The sequence below is a fragment of the Aulonocara sp. 'chitande type north' Nkhata Bay genome, linkage group LG6, assembly GCF_057382095.1.
Source record: "Aulonocara sp. 'chitande type north' Nkhata Bay isolate Kocher_YH1m ecotype deep benthic linkage group LG6, A_spYH_male_GT1.1, whole genome shotgun sequence".
Taxonomy (NCBI): Eukaryota; Metazoa; Chordata; class Actinopteri; order Cichliformes; family Cichlidae; genus Aulonocara; species Aulonocara sp. 'chitande type north' Nkhata Bay.
Window position 1 is genome coordinate 20,790,902 of NC_141349.1, and position 22,728 is coordinate 20,813,629.

The 22,728-nt window shown below is 38.8% G+C and overlaps 2 protein-coding genes and 1 pseudogene across 2 annotated transcripts; all 3 read left to right on the plus strand.

Annotated features, from left to right (window-relative positions):
- Positions 1–1,673: 1,673 nt before the first annotated feature.
- Positions 1,674–7,784, plus strand: pla2g12a (phospholipase A2, group XIIA). The gene is made up of 4 exons (XM_086295527.1): positions 1,674–2,331; positions 4,055–4,131; positions 4,875–5,040; positions 6,781–7,784. The coding sequence occupies exons 1-4, from the start codon at positions 2,112–2,114 to the stop codon at positions 6,897–6,899; spliced, it is 582 nt and encodes a 193-aa protein (XP_086151653.1). The 5' UTR covers positions 1,674–2,111; the 3' UTR covers positions 6,900–7,784.
- Positions 7,785–9,939: 2,155 nt separating this feature from the next.
- Positions 9,940–15,962, plus strand: LOC147327686 (caspase-6-like). The gene is made up of 8 exons (XM_086295528.1): positions 9,940–10,139; positions 10,307–10,349; positions 11,093–11,126; positions 11,222–11,365; positions 11,975–12,051; positions 12,227–12,402; positions 12,834–12,981; positions 13,416–15,962. Exons 2-8 carry the CDS (start codon positions 10,343–10,345, stop codon positions 13,649–13,651), a joined length of 822 nt encoding a protein of 273 aa, XP_086151654.1. The 5' UTR covers positions 9,940–10,139; positions 10,307–10,342; the 3' UTR covers positions 13,652–15,962.
- Positions 15,963–17,966: 2,004 nt separating this feature from the next.
- On the plus strand, positions 17,967–22,308 carry LOC147327687 (caspase-6-like; annotated as a pseudogene).
- Positions 22,309–22,728: the final 420 nt, after the last annotated feature.

Below are 22,728 nucleotides of genomic sequence, written 5' to 3' on the forward strand. Positions count from 1 at the left end.
AAGTTGGTTTAAATTACACAAAAACCTCCTCTCATATATCAAGTGGTGTGTGCTTTTAATGGATCTACTTTTTTCCTAACATAATTTAATGGTTAATGTTAATTTTGTACATATGTATTTTACAACTGACAGTAAGCTTAACCAGTCAGGCGTTTGACCGGTACCTCAGATTTGCACTGGGCCTAGTTCTGTGAAAGATGTAGACTAGCTACAATCTGGTTGCTCCCAATATTTTCACAGTCTGTAACAGGTAATCAGGTAGGCTGTGGTAGTTGAACTGTGGTGTTTAGTTGGCACTAAGGGAGTGCAAAGAAAATATAGTAATAATATATGCTTTTGTTTACGCTAAATTCTTGACCCTACCATCCAAATGCTGCTGCTGCAGAAATTTGGATTGATCAGACCGGGCAATGTTTTTCCTATTTTGGTGACCCTGTGAAAATTGTTGGCACAGTTTCCTGTGTTTATGTGACAGGAATGGCACCTGGTGTGGTCTTCTGCTGTGTAGGCTACTTGCATAAAAGTTTGAGGTGTTGTGCAGAACACACTGAGCTCTTGTATACTTTCACATATAATTATGTAAAAGATTTTTTTTAAAGTTAATTATATTAAGCCCTTGAGTGCATTTTATTTTACTTTATTTCAGAAGTATGTGTAATAGCAGAGTTTCTACCAGTAGTCTGCTGTGACCCATGGATGATGTAAGGCGAAGGTACGTTACGAAACATAGTTAAAAAAAATATTATTTTTAACATTTCTATAACATTTAAATTACATAAATTCGAACGTTGATTCTGGACCGAAGTAGAGACGGCGATACAGACTAGTGATGTGTCGGTCGCGAACGAAACGGATCTTAGAGCCGACTCTTTGAAGTGAACGACGCGAGCTGGCTTTTTATTGGGAGCCATGGGGGGGGGGGTTTCTTTTTGTTTTTTCTCTCACCCTCTCTTTCCCAATTTTTTCCGCTTCACTCCGCAAGCGAGCCTTGTGCTTTGCACTGGGAAGAGGGGGGAGGGGCAGTATCGTAGGAACAGAGCAGGAGGGAAAGAGAGCCAGGGACAACAACATCACATTAGAAAGGTATAGTAATCATCCACAACTATTTTCGGTTGCGGATGATAAAGGATTCAGAAAGTTTATTCATGCAGGCCCATATGACAGAGAATGTGCTGCATCTTTTGTTTTCATATTTATATTTAATTGTGTTGTGGTTTGCAGTGTTTTATGTTGTTCCACTTTAAATTTGTTTCAAAGGAAAAAGCTGAAAATTTTAATAGTTAAAATTTGAAATTTAAATAGGTTTTTTTTTGTATTATATGATTTATTTACTACATTTTATGTGGAGTAAATAAATAAAAGTATATTTATGATGGCCCCTAGAGAGGCAGCACATAAAAACTCCGAAGCATGCACAAAACACAACAGAAGTGCCCCAGGATGCTAGGGGCAGTGTTGAGCTTTTGTTACCTAGTGGCTACACAAGCCACGAAGTACCAACGACCGGATTTGGTGTGTGGTAGTAACAGGTAAATGAACTTTTTTTTTTTTTTAATTATTTGAATATATCATATGTGCTTTGGAGTTTGTACGCGCTTTGTCTCTAGCGGCCACCGTATATATTTATATATAAACATATATAAATAAAACCACTTTTTTTTTTTTTTTTACATTAGTAATTCCTTTTCTGCATAATTTTATATTGTTAATTAAAACAACCTGAAGATTCGGATCTTTTTAGTGAGTCCAGCCGAAAGAGCCGGAAATCCCATTACTAATTTTTTTTTCAAACTTTATTTGAAATTATAAAGCGAACAGCCAGTCATTCCAGTTCAGTTTGTACAGTAGACATACAGGGCAAATAAGAGTAAATCCCATTTCTAATATAGACAGCGCACTTTTTCTTTTAACGTCACCATAATTTGTTTACCAGCGGTCACGTGACACCACCAAACCCGGAAACGACATCATAGCTCATGCCACCTATGTGTTTTCGGAATGAAAACAAGCTAGTGTGACAGTTAAAATGCTATCAAGACAACGTATTTAGGAATTAATCAAAACCAATGTGCAAGAAAACGCTGCTTTTTGGCCCTGACGATAAGTAGACCATGAAGTACCCCAGCTACATCTGTGTCTTTCTGTTGGGTTTCTGCTGTTGCGGATATTTTTCACGAGTGTCTGCTAGCAATCACGAGCCGGAGACTCCAGACTGGAGGATGACTCTAAAAACCATTCGCAACGGGATCCACAAGATTGACACGTACTTGAATGCAGCACTGGACTTGTTTGGTGGGGATGACGGACTGTGTCATTACAGATGTAGTGATGGTAAGCTAGGTCATTACTCCAGCTTTCAAGCTCTTTCTCCAAGTTAAGAATGGGTTTATGACATCTAGAGTGTGTAATTTAGGAATTTCCCTGTTATTAGTCAGGCTTGTAAATTAATTATTTATGCCACAACTTTCTCTTAGATCAGCTTGAAAAGGGTTTGCGTTAATTTAATAGTTGGCGCGACCATCTTCAGTCCTGTGTAGAAGTCTCAAACAACCCTCATCTCTTCATACTTTCTTATGAAAAGAATGAGAAATGAATGCAGAAATGAATGAATTGAAACATGTGCAAACATACATGGAAATGCAGTATACAACGCAAAAACATAATTTGGTATCACCTGCATTATTCTTGAACACAGCCTGAACTCTCTTAGATAAGTTTTCTTATAATTTCTTTGGGTCGTCTTTGTGAATATTTGTCCAGGCTTCTTGAAAGACATTCAAAGCTCTTTTCTGGATGTTGGCCTTTCCTTCTGTTCTCTCTCAAGATGATCCCACACTGCTTCAATAATTTTGACATCCGGGATCTGAGGAGGTCAATCCATGACTGATTTTTTTACACTTTGTTTTTCTAACCAGGTATGCTTTACTAAATTGGTACTGCATTGCCAATCAGACGCTTTCCAGATTATAATGCATGGTGGGTCAAAATGTGATGGCAATTTACTGCATATTTCCATCAGTTTTGAAAAGACCCAACACCACTGGCTGAAAAACATCCTCAAAGAGCTTCCAGTTTGTTGTACTGATGGTTGTAGACACTCCCTGATGTACCTCTTTCCTGACCACCTCTGTATGTATTGACACCCAAAACATTTAAACTTGGATTTTTCACTCCACGAGACCTGTTCCCACTAATTTTCAGTCCAGGTCTTGTGTACCTTGGCATACCACAGCCTTTTCTTCCTGTTTCCCTTAATTAAGATTGGCTTCTTGACAGGCATTATTCAGCTGAGACAGTTTTAGATGAGGCTTCAGCAAACAATAGATGGTCAGCTGATGCAAGATGTATCTCTCAGGTCCTGTGTTAGTTATGTCCTTTAAAAATAGCTAAAACTTTTAAGATACTGTACATCAGCTGTAGAGAGGCTTTTTCATGCGTGCCACTACTTCTTCTGTCCTGCACTTGTTGAGTTTCCCCAATTTTTTTTTTTTAAGGATTCCCTGAACGCCGTACTGGTTTTTAGCTAATAGCTCTTTGGGATTCAACTTATGGATATAAAAATACAATCATAGGCTTGTCAAGCTGTGTTATCTTTAGCATTTTAACAGATTCAATTATAGTAATGGGAACAGAAGCCTGTTGTATTTTTGCAACAAAGAGACTAAAAATACATTTTCATTTGGTGCTTCTTTGCTAAGTTAAGCTTCTTTTTTTTTGCTCTTTTTTTGAGTTAAGACCCTTTTTTTTGCGTGAATGGTGAAAATGGCCAGGTCCAAGGCTTGGATTCAAGATGAATGAAAAAGCAGAAAGACCTTTGAAAGACTTTCAGAAAGGTCAGAGAACTATTGCTCGAGACCACTTTAAAAATGACAAGAAAGTCTGGGTTATTGAAATTAAAATATAAAGAAATGAGGGGTGTTTCAAGACATTTGCACAGCACTATCTGTGGCACCGCTAGCCTTTTTTAATTATCTGTAAACATGTAACCTCTGACTGCAAGATAACAGATAGTTGAAGAGTAAGAAATCTTATCAACTTTGCTCCTGTCTCAAAGGGTACAAGCCGGTGCCTCGTCCCGGGTACAAAAATCCACCGCCCAACGGATGTGGTTCCCCCCTGTTTGGAATTCAGGTAGTTCAAAGCGTGTTACCATGTGCATCCAGCATGCTGAAGGGCATCATTTTGTATATCATTTTATTTGTCTTATTTAAATACATTGAGTATACACACAGAAATAGACACGCAAGTCCATAGTACAAGCTGCAGTTTGTGTAAAATGTAGCTAAACTGCTTAGGTCAGTATTATTGGCAGTGTTGGCTCCAGATACATTTGCTTCAGAAAGTATTCACTTCACTTTTTGCACACGTTACAATTCTGTACATTTATTCTTAAATGGCTAAAATTGGCATTTTGTTACCATAATATGCACTTAATAAATGTCATGTAATAATCCTTGAGATAGAAGAACACGTGTTTCAAATTTAATCTATATGACACAAACACCAGTGTATAAAAGATACCATAATACACGCTGAAATCCAAGGAAGTCTTTGAAAATATTCACAGTAAAATTCAAAGTTCCTGGACAAAGAGTTGACCAGAAATCCAAAAGTTTCTGACCACAGCGGGTCAGACCAGAAACTAACAGAATATTGCTGGAGTGGTCTGTAGATGATGAACAAGGCTGTAGAAACATGTTTAATCAATTTAATTAATACAGTTAATTGAATTAACTTCAGCAACAGAGCACAGAACTGCAGTACTATAACATTTACAGAAGTGTGCATCTCATTCTGGTAGTGTCCTTCTCTAGTCAAGTCCAAAACGTGTGTATAACCAACAGCTGCTGAGTAACTGATATGTGTTCATCCAGTTTGACGTTGGCATCCCGTCCATGACCAAATGTTGTAACCAACATGACCGCTGCTATGACACCTGTGGCCGGGAGAAACACGACTGTGATAAGGAGTTCCAGGTCTGTCTGGAGAAAATCTGCAGGAATGTGCAGAGGACTCTGGGATTGGCCCAAACTGTCCAAGGTAAGAGAGCAGTGGTTTAGGAAATAATTTTAAGAGGTTGTGCAAAAAGGCAAACAGATTTTGTGGACTAAGTTTGCTTAGGTGCTACGTTTGGAGATCTTTATAGAAATGAATAGAAACTCAAGTAAAAAACAAATATATCATACCATATTATAGAGTAGTTTTGCATGTCATACAATACAAATCTGTTACAACTACAATATACATATTTGCTCTCTAAATCACTTGTTTATGTTATGATTTGATTGGCTTTATTGAACATGCCGCTCTTACAGCCTTGTAAGATTGTAAGAGTGCTACGTTAGTAAAATTGGGAGGTTACTTTAAAGAACCTGTGAATCACCCACAGCTTGTTACACAGGTGATAAAACACATCTTAAACAGGGGGAAGTGCACTGCTTCAATCTGTTTAGATTAGCCAGTTAGCCAGACTCACTGTCACCCCGTGACACTTTATTTAAACAGAGGCATGGTGTTAGCAACTCAGCTTTTACAATCCTAAGTTCCTTTCAAGCCTTTTTCCTGCTTTTTTCACCATTTTATTCCAGGAAGTAATAAAACATGCTATAATACTGCACAGGAATGATGAATATTCCGAATGACTTGAAGCAGTCATTTTAGTATTAATAAAGTTTTAGCAATATGCATACTATAGCTGTAGCGGAAAGGTGTAAATGGAGAAAAGCCTCTGAGACCCAGCTGTTGTTAATGGTGCAAAAGGCACTGTTCAGTCATTCTTCTATTATTGATAAACTGAAGAAATTAAGAGTTTTGTAAGTGGGGTGATCTAAAAGTCATTTTTGCTGTCTTTTTGTCTATATTTAGGACTAGGGGAAAGACCTTAGTCAGCGATTAATTCTATAATTAATCACTTAATCGCAGCCTACACAAAAGTTATTCATGGAGTTCTACGAGGTTCTGTATTGAGTCTGATTCTGTTTATATTACCAGTATGCATGCTTCCCTGAGACAGTATTATTAGAAAACAGTTTCAGTGCTGTGCAGACTCCAGCTTTATTTATAAATGAAGCCTGATAAAAAAAATTCAATGAGTTAAACTCCAGTGATGTATTAAACACCTGGATGTCCTGTAGTGTTTTTCTTATAAATTAAGACAAAACTGAGGTCATTATATTTGGCCCTAAGTTCTATCGTGTTATCTCAGACTGCAGGCTTACTTGCTTTTCCTAGAGTTTCTAAAAGTTGAATGAGAGGCAGAGCTCCCAGTTTGAATTTGGAACTCAGACACGTTCTCTAGTTTTAAGATTAGATTGAAAGAGTTTCTTTTTGATAAAGTCTGTGGTAAAGCTTGGTCAGGTGACCCTGAACCACCCTTTCAGGATCCCTTGCTGCTGTTCAGGCTCCTGCAGGATGTAATGTGATACACTGTGAGCACTTCTTCTCTACTCATCTCCTTTTATTTAACCCCACAGGTTTATATGCCACCGCAGCATGTCATTACATTTTTGCCTTCTCTCCTCCTGTTTCTTCCTCTTTTCTTTCCACTCTCCTCTCACCCACAACCAGTCATTCGAGATGGCTGCACCTCACTGTTTCTTTCTGTTAAAAGGGAGTTTTTTTTTACTCCCGACCATCATAAAGTGTTTGCTGTACAGTTGTTACCCCACAGTTTAAAGCACTTTGAGGCAGCTGTTACGCTTCGGTGCTATATAAATGAGCTTGAATTGATGTGAGCTGATTTTTCTGTTCATATTATTTCTCGTGTTGCCTGTTTTACAGCATGTGAGTCAGCAGTGACTTTGCTTTTCGATGCAGTTATGCACTTGGGATGTAAGCCTTACCTGGACAGTCAGCGAGCGTCGTGTGTGTGCCAGTATGAAGTAAAGACTGAGCTGTGACGCCACCACAGCCACGAGACTGTCAGCTGACCCTTTCAGAAACTCAACACTAACAGAAGGATGCTAGCAATAAACTTTCTGTCTTTCTTAGATGTTCTCAGGGATAGAGCTACTGGGTTTGCACTAATCTGTGTCTGTTGCCTCCTTTTTTAGATGGAGAGTGGACAATTAATATCTTTCCTATGTCATTGATTATTTATATATATTGTTCAGGGTTTCTGTGGTTTGCCTTTAAACCAGCAGTTTATTTTATATTTCTGTGAAGTCTGCATAACTTCCTCAGAAGTTTACATTAAAAAAAGACTGTGACCATGTTCAGTTTGAACACTTCTGACTGAACTGTTTTAATTCAATGGGAAAAAAAACTGTTTTTACCCCTCAGCTGTAAAAGGATAATGAGTTTTGTTTTGTTGTTAAAATTAATGTACGGTTCAGCTTTCCCTGCCTAAAACATGTCATTTGTTGACAATGAGAAATATATTAAGTATATATAAATGTCGCTTCCAGTACCAAACCATTATTGGTTACTTTATTTAATTATAATAGATGGAGCTGTTTTGGGTTTTTTTTTTTTGTTTGTTTTATTTGTTTCACCCACCCCCAGAGATCAGTTCAGCGATTTCTTTTAAACTCATCACAACCTGAGTAACCTGCTAGAGCTTCGTCTAGATTTCCTGAAATCGCTTAATTTTCAAGATGTCATTAGCGAATAGTGAACTGTAAAAGAAAACAGCACAGCACATTTCCCTTTTCTGTGACAATAACAAGAACTTGTGATTAAGTTGATGTTTATCTCTACCGTATCTGAAGTGCTGACTGGTGCAGATGTGACTTGTAGAAACATCTTTTAAATTTGCAATAAAAATAGTTGTGCTTTAACTGTTACCTTGTTATCCATCGTTTTTAAGTAAATGAGTCTTTAAGTGTCTAAGGTGACATGTTTTAATCATATCTATATATATGTTGGATGAGGCCAGTGAATTTGCACAGGAGCAGATCCATCTACTGTTTGCAAAAGCCTCATCAGAAATGGTGTCAGTGGAAGGAAGGGTGGCTGTCAAGAAGCCATACTTTAATGCAGAAAAGTACCATTATGTTTTGATCTACCATGTAATACTGGAAAGTGTCTTACTGGCATTAGCTATATTTTTCAGCGTGACAAGGATCCCAAAAAGAGTCCCAGAAGTCCCAGTTCAATAAAAGCATACCTGCATAGAAAAACACACAGTGGAAGACTATCAATCATGGATTGGCCTCCCCAGAGCCCGGACCTCAATATTATTGAAGCAGTGTAGGATCATCTTGACATAGATTAGAACAAAAAAGCAACCAAGATTCAAAGAAGAGCTTTAAATGTCCTTCAAGAAGCCTGGAGAACTATTCCTGGAGAAGTTTTTATAGCAAAGATCAACCCAAATGAGCTTTAATTTACACCATACCTAAAAAAAAATGACAAAAAAACTCAGACTTGGAGGTTGTCAAGTCGGTGATTGATGAGAGTGTGTTTCATTATTTTATTTCATATAAGAATGCAGAATGTCAAACCACACTCCAAAATGGACCAAAACCTGCATCAGACATCCTACACAGGTGACCCAGCTGAGGTTGATCAAGCCCTGACTTGTGCCCCAGCAGAAACCACCCACAGGTCAGCCCTTTTAATCAAAACCCAGCTTCACTCATGGTTTTAATGGCCATCTTCTTTGCCTCTCCTGTAATAAAAAACCTGATACAAAATACCCAGCCTTTTTGAGCTGTGCTGACAGAGGGCCCTTTCAGTCTCTTCTCAATGGGCTCTTGGTACTTTGCATGTTTTGGCTCAATTGCTTCTTCCATATCCTCTTCCCAGGGCACTGCAAGTTCTGGCATAGTCAGCTGTTTTGTCTCTTCAGAGTAGATGATGATCTTGTGTAAACCTTAGCCCTTTGTTCAGATTGATATGTAACTGTCAGTCGTAGGCCACAGAGAGAAGACTTAGATCCTCAGTTTTGATTTTGGGTAGGGTTTCTTTCCAGCTTTCATAAAGGCATCATCTTTATGGTGATGGTAAATGCTTTATGATGGTAAATGCCAGACTGTCTGCTCAAATATTTTTAGTCTGGTTTTCTGGTCTAACTAAAACATAACAAGAGAAAATCAATTAGATGTAGCATGATTTTTATACATGGGAAATAAACAGTTTAAATAAAGGTACAAAAAAAACCCTTGCTCGCAGTAGTGAAATTTTATTTAAGCAGAATAACCATGAGTTGATTACAAAAATTCAATTTAAAATTTTTCAGATTAATCAATTTTTCATTAACTAAAAACGTTAAACACTGTAACCTAAAATCATATATATCTTGATTAAGAGGATTTTACTTTTTCAGTTATTCCAACAAAAAACGTTTTCCTTTGGGCACATTTGGAAAGACATCTTTATGATTTTATTAAAAACTACATTAGGGGAAGTGAAGAAGGGGAGACTTCCTAGAAACTCCTGAGAATATTGTCGTCATATTGGTTCCTGATAAGATTGTCAAGTTTTCACCTCATCACATTAAACAATCTTACATACTATTAGCCTGACACACACTGACAAAGCGTTCCTGTTTGACTTTCCACTTTTGATATCAATATTTAAAGTTAGGTAAGAAAACAGCGCTTCCTTGTGGTCACTCGGTAGCACTACAGCTTAAACGAACACCTGCTGCAAACTGCTCCCTTTAACCGAGAAGGGTCTGGCTGCAGCCAGGTGCTCCTGTGGGCTTTAACCACCAAGAACAACAGCGGAAAGAAACGCATGTTGTGTCAGGTGATCACGTGACAGGATGAGGCAAGGCGGTAATGACCCAACCTCTTTAGGCCAAACAGCAAAAGCAAAGATTGAAGAAATCTTTGCTTTTGAGAAACTGGGTACAACATGTATACTGCAGTGCAAGTTTGGCTGTCAGAGCAGCCCGTACGCACCAAACGTTATAATGTCAACTGAAGTTTGTCATTACAGGCTGTTCAAAGGTCACACTGACTGTGGGTCTGAGCAGGCAGTTGAGTTGCAGCCTCTGTGTCGGTATCTGCTGCTGGCAGTAGAGACACCTCCCCTGCCCTGTAGGAGCACAGAACAGAGTGCTGCAATCCAATGAGATTCCGGTGGGCGGGGCTACAGCCTGGTTCTTCATTCATGATTTAATCTGGCAAATATGTTTTTCTCGCTGTGTCAGTCGGAAGAAAGGTCTAACAGGGCAGGAGACTATTGTACAGGTAACAGATTAAGATTTTTGTTTTAAATTGAGAATAGACGTGTGACCCATACAGGTGCTGTCACACCTTTGCCTTAAATTTGATCAGGTCAGTCACCTTTTGAATCAGGTGCCTCATGTTGTATCATTTACAAAGTGAAAACTTTTGTTTCTTTATGACCTTCCCAGGAAGTGTTCCTACACAGACGACCACAAACTAACAATATGACAGGTGAGCATTTCAATCCTACAAGCTTCTTTTGAAATAGGGAAGAGAGAATATTCCTACAAAGAAAAAGTGAAACAAACTGTAAAACAAAGCCAACAGGGTGACTTTAATCATCCACTTAACTTTCCTTTTGATTTGACTGTCATGCAGATAATAATTATAGTAAATATCATTCAAAGTGACTTGATGTCTTGAGGAAACTGACCTGCATAAATCTATAAAAGTGCTTCATATGCATGAATGGATATCCAACAGTTTCCCCCTAATTACCTGTGCTGGATTTAAAAAAAAATAAATAAATAAATAAACAAATCATAGCTGCATGAAGGTTATTGAGGTTGGATTTTGCTGTGTCGCAGAAGATATACAGTTTATAGAGCGACAGCAGCATTCATGTCAAGACACCTTAGTATAATACATTTCTGCCTCAATGCCAGACACACCCATTCTGCAGAATGGGTGTGGAGAATAGAGCTGTTCCACACGGCTTCTGGTCTTTCAACAGTCTTTCTCCACCTTCCTCCGCCTGTAACCCAGCTATTGACAACTATCAGGACTCTGAGTGTATGGAAAAATGGCTACTTGACCCCAGCACTAGCAGCACTTATAGCTCTATGGTTTAACAAAAAAGAATATTGCAGTATTTAAATAAGCTGTAAAGCAAGATTTGCATTATTACACTGCATTATTATTTTGTAATTCTTGCACTGGTTATTTACGAATGTGCTTTTTGATAATGTGCACAGAGAACCAAAGACAGAATGAGGTCACCATTGAAAGGTAAACACTATTAGCTGGAAAATCTTACTTTATTCTGGTACCAGACACTGAGAATGTTGCCTGCATTTACTGCAAATTGTTTACTCTAAAATCAGCTCCTCGGATGGTGCAGAGGAGTACCAGATGGGCAACAAACGACGAGGTCTTGCACTCATTTTTAACCAGAAAGACTTCTTCTGGCGCCTGGAACTGCCTGAGAGGCGTGGAACCAATGTTGATCGTGACAACTTGGAGAAAAGGTACAACCTTCTAGCTATCTGCTGAAGAACGAGGAAACCTGTTTTTGGCACAGCTTCATGCTCAAGAGCATGCCAGCACGTGTTTAGAGTTGTTGATCATTTTTGTGGTAAAACTGAATATTTTTCTTCTTTACTAGTATCGCCCCAGGGCTGCAATCTTTTACCTCTGTGCCCCAGGGAGTGCCAAAGACAATATGTCATATGCTATATTTTTTTAAGTTCACAGAGAACTCTGTGATTGTTTCTCTCCTGAATAGTGATGACCCTGATCACAATCCCCACTACAGAGTGTGATCGTGGCCCTATAGAGGTTGATTTCACACTGGTCCAAGTTATTCCCACTGCATCAACAACTGAAGAGATGGTTGTGGATTTTAGAAAGAATCCTATGACCGTCTCTCCTGTGGTGGTAATAGCTGATGCTTTGGAGTGTCTGCAGAAGCAGAAATATTGAGGCATTGAAATTTATAGGACTCTGAAAAAGGTCCAATCAATCCTGATCCGAGCAGATCCTTGTCTAAGGAATTTATATTGCTAATAAAGAACAATAAAAAAAATTTTGACCATTGATCTGCTAAACTAATCAACTCATTTTCACTTTCTGTTCAGACTGAAGGATCTAAACTTTGAAGTGAAATGTCACAATAACCTCAAGCTGGAGGCAGTCCTAGATGAAATCGCCAAAGGTACCCACATAATCATTTGTTTCTCTCAAATGACCAGCATGCATCGAGATGGACAAAGAAAATCATCACCATAGTTTGAGTTCTTACATAATTCAATTTGTTGCTTTGCTGCAAAAATATCTTTGTCAAATCCAACTTTCGCTGCAAGTTTAACAAGTACTTGTTGTCCCACCAGCTGCGGAGGAAGATCACTCAGATGCTGATTGCTTTTTGCTCGCCTTCCTGAGTCATGGAGATGATAACCACGTTTATTGCCACGATGGAAAAATCAGTATCCAGGAGATCACGTCCAAGTTCAAAGGGGACAAGTGCCCGGACCTTGTTGGAAAGCCAAAGATCTTCATAATACAGGTACAAAACACAAAAACCCATACGAGTCCATCAGATTAACCTGGTGTAGCCATTTTTTAAAGATTCAACAGGTTTACAGTCATTCCAACTCATAACGTAGTCATGAGTCTCAGTCTGGATGTTTTGTTGTGTTGCATTCTTTGGGATGAGAGTTGGGTAAACAAAACTGTCTCATATGTGCCAGAAATGAGTTCCACCACTGCTGTGTCATCTGCAAACTTGACATTGTGGCTGAGCACTTATAAGAGAGTAGAGTGTGCAGCAGGGGGCTTATAACACATCCCTGAGGAGAGCCAGTGTTGAAGATGATGGAGAAGGAGGTGTAGGAGGAAGTGAAGTCTGTCAGTCTGTCTTCTGTTTGTCAGAAAGTCCAACAACCAGTTAATTTGATTTAATTCAACTGGAAACCAATGTTCATCCCCCATCTCCAGGCATGTCGCGGAAAAGAGTTTGATGTGTCAGTTACAGTGACCGAAGCTTCTACGATGGAGTCTGAAGAAAAGGTGTTCATGGATGCCAGCACCATACAGACCCTCCCTGCTGGGGCTGATTTCATCATGTGCTATTCTGTGGCTCAGGGTGAGTCTTCTGGCATTTGACTAAACCTTTTTATTTTTATTTTGACTGAGAGGAAATATCAAAGACACAAAGCAGAGTGTTTTTTTTCCATAAGGTAGAAATGTGATGTTAGTATTATTTTAAAGGCTAGACTTCTGACAAATCTTCCCTGCTTTGGTAATGCTCTGAGTGTGTCACCGTCATTACAGTGTCACAAACTATCCAACTCTTGCTATACACTGTTTGTTTATATGTGCTTGTAAGCTCATTTATTAGTGAGCAAAAACTGAACAAATGCTTCAATAGAATTTTATTTCTTAAGTGAAACCATAAGAGTCAGCTTAAATAAATCCTGGTATAAAATATTTCATAGCCCTCAGAAAATCTGTCCTCTTTACTTTTACCTCGACATCCATGTTCATTTTTGCCGTTTTGCTGTTGTCATTATTTGTTAGGCTACTACTCCTTCCGGGAGAGGGAAAACGGTTCGTGGTATATCCAGGATCTCTGTCAGCTGCTTCAAAAGTATGGTGATAGCCTGGAATTCACAGAGTTACTCACACGGGTCAACAGAAAAGTGTCACTGAGGAATATTCCAACACCATGTCAACCAAGATTTATCGGGAAGAAGCAAATGCCTTGTTTTGCTTCAATGCTCACCAAGAAACTTTACTTCCAACCAAAAAAGTAATAATGACACACCTCAGTCTCAAAATGATCAGGTTTATATTTGTTGTTCAACTATGTTGTTCTGTGTCCTTATTACTTTTAAGCTTTAGTGCTTGAATTGCTTTAAAATTGCATGCTGATTATGAACCACAGTCTTTGTAAAACTACTGTACTGAAATGACTCTAGAAGCAACAGAATGATGCTTTAGTGCACAGAAATACATTCATTTTGCCTTATTTTATATCAAGTTCAGAACAGTTTACAGTGGACCCTTCCACTGAAAAGACAGGGAGTCTTGGCGGTTGAGTCAGTTTCGACTTTGTCTTTGAGCCAGTTATTTTTCAGACGAGACAGCTTAGCAATCAGGAAACGAAATCAGGATTTTTGTACACATTAGTTTCATCCATACATATCTCACTGTAAGCCTCAGGGATCCAGTAACATTAACAAACTGTCTAAACATTATGTAATCACAGTGTTTCCTCAAGCTTATCCAATCCAGTCCAATTTTATTTATAAAGCACTTTAAAATACCCAGCACAGGAACAAAGTGCTGTACAGAAAATAAGTTAAAACAATAGAATAACAGAAAACAGCAAAATAAATAAATAAAACACATAAAACATAAAATTAAAACAGCCCTATGTTAAAACAAAAACAAGATAAAACAGCATCGAATCACCTAAAAACAACAAAAATAAAAAACCAACATCTCACGTGGTGTCAAAGGCCAGGGTAAAGAGGTGGGTTTTCAAGAGTGACTTACAAACAGATAAAGAACTGGCCTGTCTAATCTCTAAAGGAAGCTCGTTCCACAGTTTGGGAGCTGCTACAGCAAAAGCACGATCTCCTCTAAGTTTACGCCCAGTCCTAGGTATCTTCAGGAGCAGTGGGTGTATAAGGCTGTAGCAGCTCAGAGAGATAAGATGGAGCTAGGCCATGGAGGGCTTTAAAAGTAAATAAAAGAATTTTAAAATGAATCCTAAAAGAAATCGGCAGCCAGTGAAGTGAAACTAAAACAGGGGAAATGTGCTCAAACTTTCGAGTGCCAGTTAAAAGACGAGCTGCGGCATTTTGCACCCTCTGTAGATGGCTAATATATGATGCGCTGACCCCAATATAAAGTGCATTACAGTAATCCAGCCGAGTGCTAACAAAGGCGTGGATCACTGTCTCAAAGTGCTGCCGTGAAAGAATTGGCTTTATTTTTGCCAGCTGCCTGAGGTGAAAGAAGCTAGATTTTACCACTGCCTTAATTTGATTATCAAACTTCAGATCACAGTCCACTTTGACCCCCAGGTTTGTGACAGTTGGCTTAACATACTGTGCCAGGGAATCTACATACACATTGGGGGTCTCAGTGGGGCTACCAAAAACCATCACCTCTGTCTTTTTATCATTGAATTTTAAAAAGTTAACAGACATCCAAGCCTTAATGTCATCGAGACACTGAAGTAATGGCTGTGTAAGATATCTGCCTTTTTTCTTTAGAGGGACATAGATCTGACAGTCATCAGCATAAAAGTGGAAAGCAATGCCGTGCTTTCTCAGTACAGAACCAAGAGGAAGCAGATATAAAGAGAAGAGGAGGGGGCCTAGAACTGAGCCCTGTGGGACACCACACAAGAGGGGAGCGGAGGACGACACATAGTCACCAAAGCTGACACAAAAAGTTTGCCCCGTCAAGTAGGACCTGAACCACTCCAGTGCTGTGCCCCTAATGCCCACCCAGTGCTCCAAACGAGAGAATAAAATGGCATGATCCACGGTATCAAACGCAGCTGTCAAATCTAAAAGCACAAGAACAACACAGTCCCCAGCATCAGTCGCTAAAAATATGTCATTAAAACTTTTAAAAGGGCTGATTCAGTGCTATGAAAGGGTTTAAAACCAGATTGGAAAACCTCTAAAACATTTTGCTTTTCCAGGAAGGCCATTATTTGGCTGTAAACTACCTTTTCAAGAATTTTGGAAAGAAAAGGTAGTTTGGAGATAGGCCTGTAATTTGCAATAACCGTAGGATTAAGAGCAGGTTTTTTAATCAGGGGTTTGACTACTGCATGTTTAAAATCTTTAGGGACAACACCTGACATCAGACTATGGTTTACCAGCTCAAGAACCAAAGGACCAACTGTAGGTAACACCTCTTTTAAAAGTCGAGGAGGGACAGCATCATTTGGAGATGCTTACTACCGTACTTAAAAAAAGGGAATTTCTGTTCTGTAATGTGTATTTGCATTTACACATTGACAGTGTATTTTTTTGCATTACTTTAATGATTTTATGGATTTTACTTACTGCTTTGCCCTCAATAAAATCTCTTACTTTATTAGTTTTCTTGCTGTGTGTGTGTGTGTGTGTGTGTGTGTGTGTGTGTGTGTGTGTGTGTGTGTGTGTGTGGATTCTCTTATTTGTCCTGAAATGGTTTAGAAGCAGGTTAAATGAAAGCAAAACTGATTTACAGCAAAGAAGTAAGTTTTATTACTTTTCACAGCACCTTGCAAGATAAAATCACAAGGTGCTCCACATCAAATACAAACAGCAAAACAGGAAGGAGACATTACTACAAAATAAATCAAAATGCCACCAAAGTGTTCAAAATATGAGTGTCTTCCACGTCGAAACCACTGAGGTGACCTGGGAAACAGTCCGTGCTTGTCATACTCAGTATGAGATAAATGCCAGTAGCCAGTATGTTATGTGTTTTACTTCCTCCTTTTCCCAGTGTTTGCACTGAGTAAGAAGTCAACAGGCTCGTTCTGTCTGTCATTAGATTGAGATTATAATAATTGGACAATCTAACTTGTGATTTAATCTTTAGCAAAGTCACAAATCTATACAACTTGAATCATCCACAAAAACACTTTTCATGTCTTTATTGTGATTTAAACACTGAGTAAGAATTCATGATCGATAGTAAAAAGGTAAGTGTCCTCTTGACTTTTCCAAAGGTTAGTTTTTCAGGGGAGACTAACAACCTACCATCCTGAATGCTGCTGTGAAACAGAACTAAATTTGCCTATCATTGGGTGATGTAAATATTCTGCTTTCCATAGATGGGTTGTGTACTGTCACACGACTGCCAGTCAACTAAACACAGCAGAGCATGGAGGAGGGGGCGGAGCAAAGCGTGAGAGGAGGGGTGTTTGCACAGACCTGTTTTCAAATGAACGGGAGCAATAAACTGAACTTAGAGGAGAGAATCAAAGTAACAGTCTTTGTGCTAGTATCAATCTCATACCAGTACCAGTGTTGGTATTGATGCTATTAATATTTACACTGGTCCACCCACAGTGTTACAGATTGTCTAGGCGATCCTTGTTGGGATGCAAGCACGTCTCCTCTCTGAGATGTTTACAATCCATGACATGAACATGCATAACAAAATAAACTTGATCAAACTAATATTTAAAACCATATTTATTTTCTGATCAATAAGCAGACGTTTGATTTCTCCCATGATGAAGAACAGCAGTTAGGCTTTGCTGGTAGAGGATGATCGCAGGCACTGAGAGAGCAGTTTATTAAATCAACATAATCATTCTTATGTGATTCACGTTACATTTAATCTGTGTCACTACACTTTAACGGTTGTTTTCAACCTGATCTAGTTATTCAGGTCTAAGGTTGCTGATGCACTGATAAAAGGTGATCTTTAACTGTGGCAAAAAAGTCTTTCTTATCTACATTACTTCCTTCTCCTCAGCATCATAAATAAATAAATAGCCTACATCTCCCACCTCCTTGTCTGGGTTACACTCCTAATAATTTCTTGAAAGCTCCTGTAGGACACACAAAGGCTGGTCTAACGTTCAGCTATATTTGTTATCAACGATATCTTGTGCTTTCTGTATATCAGCTGGTTGATCTACAAATCTTTGGACTGCAATCACCATTCTTCTCTCGAGCAGCTGAAACTGTGAACACTTCTCCATTATTGTAGTTCACAGTCAGTAGCCTATGTTGATCAAACATAGGAAGAAAATAAATAAAAAATATTTAAGTAGTAGGAAATCGTAAGCACTGAGCTACTAAACTGCTTAACTGATTTTGCTCAGTATAAACTTATACTTTCACAATCATCTCTGTAGCAAAATCATCACCAAACACAGACATCTGTGGTAAAGTGATACCACTGCAACCTTTCATCATCTGCATACATGAATGAATGACCGTGGGTGGAGATTTCTGACAACTCAGATCCTTGACGGAAGGCAATACTTCAGATTCAACAAGACAGCTGGGGGCAGGGCTACAAAATGCCTCTTTAGGATGATTTGACCAGATAAATGTGTTTTTCTCTCTGCGTCAGTCGAAGGCAAGGTGACCTGCGGACATGTCTAACAGGGACGAAGACGAATGTGGAGGTAACAAATTACAATTTTTGTCTTTATTTTAAAAAAAGACACCTGACCTGTTTAAGTGCTGTCACACCTTTAATATTTTTTTAATTTCCTTGAGGCAATCACTATGTTACTACAACAGGTGCCAGGTTCTCTATGACCTTCCCATTAAGTTTTGCTACAGACACAGTAGAAACAGAATAAGACAGGTGAGTATTTCAGACTGTGATTTATATAAACTGAAAACTTATTTTGAAATATGGAAGAGAGAATACTTGTTAATACCAAAGCACAAGTGAAACAAAGTGCAAAGTTACAAAATTTTAAAAAAGTATTATTTTATTATGGCAAAGTCAACATTGAATTCAAATTAAATAGGGTGACATTGATCTAATTACCTGTGCTGGATTTTTAAGGTGGATCTCAACAAATGTTGATGTCCACAGTATTCTGTCCACCATCCTGTCATTTTGTACTAAAATATGTATGAGTGTGGAGTAAATATGAAACACACAGTTCAAAGTAGAGCCTATAACCATGATAATGTGCTGTCAGGGGCTGGGCCTGTGACCCAGCATGTTCATTTTGTATTTTTCATTTCTTATACTGAAAATATGTTAAGTCTTGTGTTAGTATTATCATTTAGGATTTAGTTGAATGTTATTCTAGTTTAAGTTTTCATCTATGTCCCCTTGTGTGAGTCTGTTCTTGTCTTCTGTGTCAGTATGACTTGTATTTCGTGTCTGTGTTTCATGTTGTCAAGCCTGTGTTGTCATGTCTACATCTCTCCGTGTTTCCTGATTTTTTTTATTCTTGTGTTTCTTTGTTCAGTGTGTTTAGTTTTACTCTTTCCCTGTGATGTTGTTATGTTCATTTGTGTCAGCTGTTTCCCCAGTTGTGTATTTAGTCTCTGTGTTTCATTCAGTCAATGTCATCTGTGTTCCTTCCCTTCACGTCACATCAGGTTAGATGTTTTTCATGTGTTTGCTCAGGTCATGTTCATGTTCTTGGTTTTTCATCATAGTTATTTGCATGTTCCTGCTCAGGATCATGTTCCTGTCAGTAGTTATCATAGTTTAATGATAGTAATCACAGTTTAGTTTGCCCAGTTTAGATTTTAGTCTAGTTTTTGCCCCCATTCGCCTTTTGCCTTATTCTGTGTATTTATGTCATCAGCCACAATAAAAGGCTCGCTTTTTGTTTACAGCTCAGTTCCATCTCCTTCGGTGTCTGCATTTGGGTTCGTTTCCTTAAACACACCGGCTGCTCAGCCATGGCACGAACTTTAGAAACAGAAACAAAAACTGAACCAAATGAAATTCCTTCTGTCAAATACACCCATGCCACCCTAAGTCTACCCTACAGTATATTATCTGTAGAGTAAAGCTGTCCCTCTCTGTCTCTATTCTTTTAGCAGCCTTTGCCATCTTTCACCATGCATCACCCAGCTGTTAACAGCTATCAGGACTCTGAATGGATGGAACAATAACTGCATGACCATATTTGAGACAGAAGTAGAATAATTTCTGTGCATTTTTGGCCATTTTTTTTGTTAATACTGTAATGACAACTGTCACAACAAGCTCAATTATCTTAGTGTGTGTGTGTTTGTGTGTAGGTGGTTGGTGATACACAAATATGTCCATACCGTCCCATGTTCTTTTCAATACAATGGTTATCATTGGTAATCATAATCATCAATATTTAGATAAGTTGTAAAGCAGGACTTGGCTCTGTATTATTATTATTTTGTAATTATTGCGCTGGTTATTTATGAATATGAATTTGTTTTTCAATAGTATGCAAAGAGAAACAAACAGAGAACACCTCCTTCATCAGAAGGTAAATTCTTACTTCCACCTTTTTTGGCTATTAGCTGGAAATTATCGCTTTAATCTGGTACCAAACACTCAGACACACTGCATTCATTACTCTTTTTTTTCTGAAATCAACTCCTTGGATCCTGCAGAGGAGTACAAGATGTGTAACAAACGACGAGTTCTTGCTCTCATTTTTAATCAGGAGAAGTTCTTCGGGCACCTGGGCTTGAATGACAGAGTTGGAACCAGTGTTGATCGTTACAACTTGAAGGAAAGGTACAATTCCCAGCTATCTACTGAAGAAAGGGAAACACTGTATTTGACACAGCTTTGTGCTAAAGAACATGCCAGCACTTGTTTAGCAGCTGTAGCTCCTTTCTGTGGTAAAAATGTGTGAGAATTTCCACAGATTTTTCCTGATAATGAAATGTTATTGTCTCTCCTCAAGCCCCTTGGTGCTGATTTCACCTTTGTGCTCCAGTTAGTGCCAAAACCAATATTTGACGTGCTATATTTTCACAAATTCCCACTGTAGAGAATAATGTCGGTCCTGTAGTGAAGAGGTGATTCTAAATAGACTGATGGATGATCTGTTAAACTAATCAACTCATTTTCACTTTCTGTTCAGATTGAAGGATCTAAAGTTTGAAGTGAGGTGTTATGATAACTACAAGCAGGTGGATGTCCTAGATGAAATCGCTAAAGGTACCCACACAATCACTTGTAACTCTCAAATGGAATGCATCCAGGATGTACATGAAGTTTGACTTCTCCCATAACTCTTTGCTCTGCTGCAAAGATATATGTGTCAAATCCGACAATTCGCCGCAAGTTTAACAAGTACTTGTTGTCCCACCAGCTGCGGAGGAAGATCACTCAGATGCTGATTGCTTTTTGCTCGCCTTCTTGAGTCACGGAGAGGATAACCATGTTTATTGCTACGATGGAAAAATTTGTATCCAGGACATGATGTCCATGTTCAAAGGAGACAACTGCCGGGACCTTGTTGGAAAGCCAAAGATCTTTATAATACAGGTGCAAAATACACAACCCAGTCAAGTCCATCAGATTATGTAAACCTGCTGTTATTGTCATCCCAAAAAATGATGATGCATGAGAATCACTAAGTAATGAGGTACTGGTAAAACAGCACTGCAAAAACAAGCAAAACTCAGTAACACAATGAAAAAAAGAATACAATTTAAAGAGCAGTGAGTGTAAGAATGCAAGAAAGTGAAATGTGAGTACAAATATGAACATAAGATAGAAACCATAATGTGTAATGTGGTGTGTGGGTACACACATGAAAAGTCTCTGATGTGTGGCAGAATTTATACATCTGAACTGATGTTGATGTCTTCAGTTGATAAGAGAGAGGCTGCTGCTGAGTTTCTGCACACACTCGTAGAATCTTCCCATCAGCAGCAGAGCAGGTTCCACGACTCACAGGTGTGAGGATGCTCTCCACTGAACTGGACTGTGGAGAGCATCAGTAGATACAAGTGGGGCTTCTTTATTAGCCTGCTGAAGTTGGTGTTCAGGTGAGGCCGTTGTTGATGTTTATACCCAGGAACTTGAAGCTGGAGATCGCCATAAGGGGCAAGAGAGCTCTCAGCAGCTTCTTTTAAGAGTTCATTAATGCCACTTTCATTTTCTTAACATTAATGGAGAGGCACTAATCCTCCAGATGTTCTTCCTGCAACCTGTACTTTGTCTCATAGTTGCTGGAAATTAGTTCCACCACAAACTTGACAACGTGGGTGCTTGGGAATGTGGCTGAGCAGTTATAAGGGAGTAGAGAGTACAGCAGGAGGCTCAAAACACATCCCCGAGGGGAGCCCGTGTTGAGGACAATGGGTGAGGATGTAACGGAGGAAGTGAGGTCGTCAGTCTGTCTTATGTTTATTGTCAAGTCCAGCACCCAGTTAATGCCAATGTCCATCTTTAATCTCCAGGCATGCCGTGGAAAACTGTTTGATGAAGGTGTTACAGTGACCCCTGCTGATGCGGTGGATGGCATAGTGGAGGTGTTTGCAGATGCCTGTGCCATACGCACCCTCCCCGCCGGGGCTGATTTTATAATATGCTCTTCTGTAGCTGAAGGTGAGTCTTCTGGGATTAGACTGAACCTTCAGCTTAGAGGAGAAGTGAAAAAATTGCTGGACAGATTTTTTTTAACCATATGAGTGACCCTTTATGAACCCTGTGTAAAGTATTTGATATATCATAAACACACTAGACCACCTGCCATGTTTTGCTGTTTTTGTCATTTGATAGGTTACTACTCCTTCCGGGAGACTAAGAAAGGCTCCTGGTACATTCAGGCTCTGTGTGAGATGCTCCGAAAATATGGCAACTCCCTTGAATTCACAGAATTACTCACACTAGTCAACAGAAAAGTGTCGATGAGGAACGTTCCAAAATCCTGTGACCCACAGCTTGTTGGGAAAAAAAGCAAATGCCTTGTTTTGCTTCAATGCTCACTAAGAAACTTTACTTCCGACCAAAAAAGTAACAATGTCTCACCTCAGTCTTTAAATCAGCTGATTTATATTTTTTAACTAAAACCAACATCTCACCACAGAAAACAAAAGATCTTTTAGAACGCTAATTAGGATCCTCAATATTTCTAGTGACAGAGTTCTTATAAAATCATGGGAACATCCTCTAGATGTACTATCTATGTATTATAGAGGTACATCTATGCTATTTTACTTAACGGTTACAACTATAGCTGTCTCCTGAGTAAGCAGCCACTTAAAGTACTGATTTTATACAGTTGTATGTAATTCAGATTTGGGCTGCTTTTTACCCCACTTGATTGCTTTGCTGTTAGTTACACAGTTTGGTGATATCAGCTGTTGAAATGTTTCGCTACTTGAATTTAACAGAACTAAATGAAATGTAAATCCAGCAGCAATGTTTTTTTCCAGAA

Excerpts from the sequence above, each read along its gene's own strand:
- pla2g12a (XM_086295527.1), top strand. The coding sequence starts at position 2,112 with ATGAAGTACCCCAGCTACATCTGTGTCTTTCTGTTGGGTTTCTGCTGT. Across the intron at positions 2,332-4,054 it reads TCATTACAGATGTAGTGATG|GGTACAAGCCGGTGCCTCGT; the intron begins GTAAGCTAGGTC and ends CCTGTCTCAAAG. Across the intron at positions 5,041-6,780 it reads ATTGGCCCAAACTGTCCAAG|CATGTGAGTCAGCAGTGACT; the intron begins GTAAGAGAGCAG and ends CCTGTTTTACAG.
- LOC147327686 (XM_086295528.1), top strand. Across the intron at positions 11,366-11,974 it reads CGTGACAACTTGGAGAAAAG|ACTGAAGGATCTAAACTTTG; the intron begins GTACAACCTTCT and ends CTTTCTGTTCAG. Across the intron at positions 12,403-12,833 it reads CAAAGATCTTCATAATACAG|GCATGTCGCGGAAAAGAGTT; the intron begins GTACAAAACACA and ends CCCCATCTCCAG.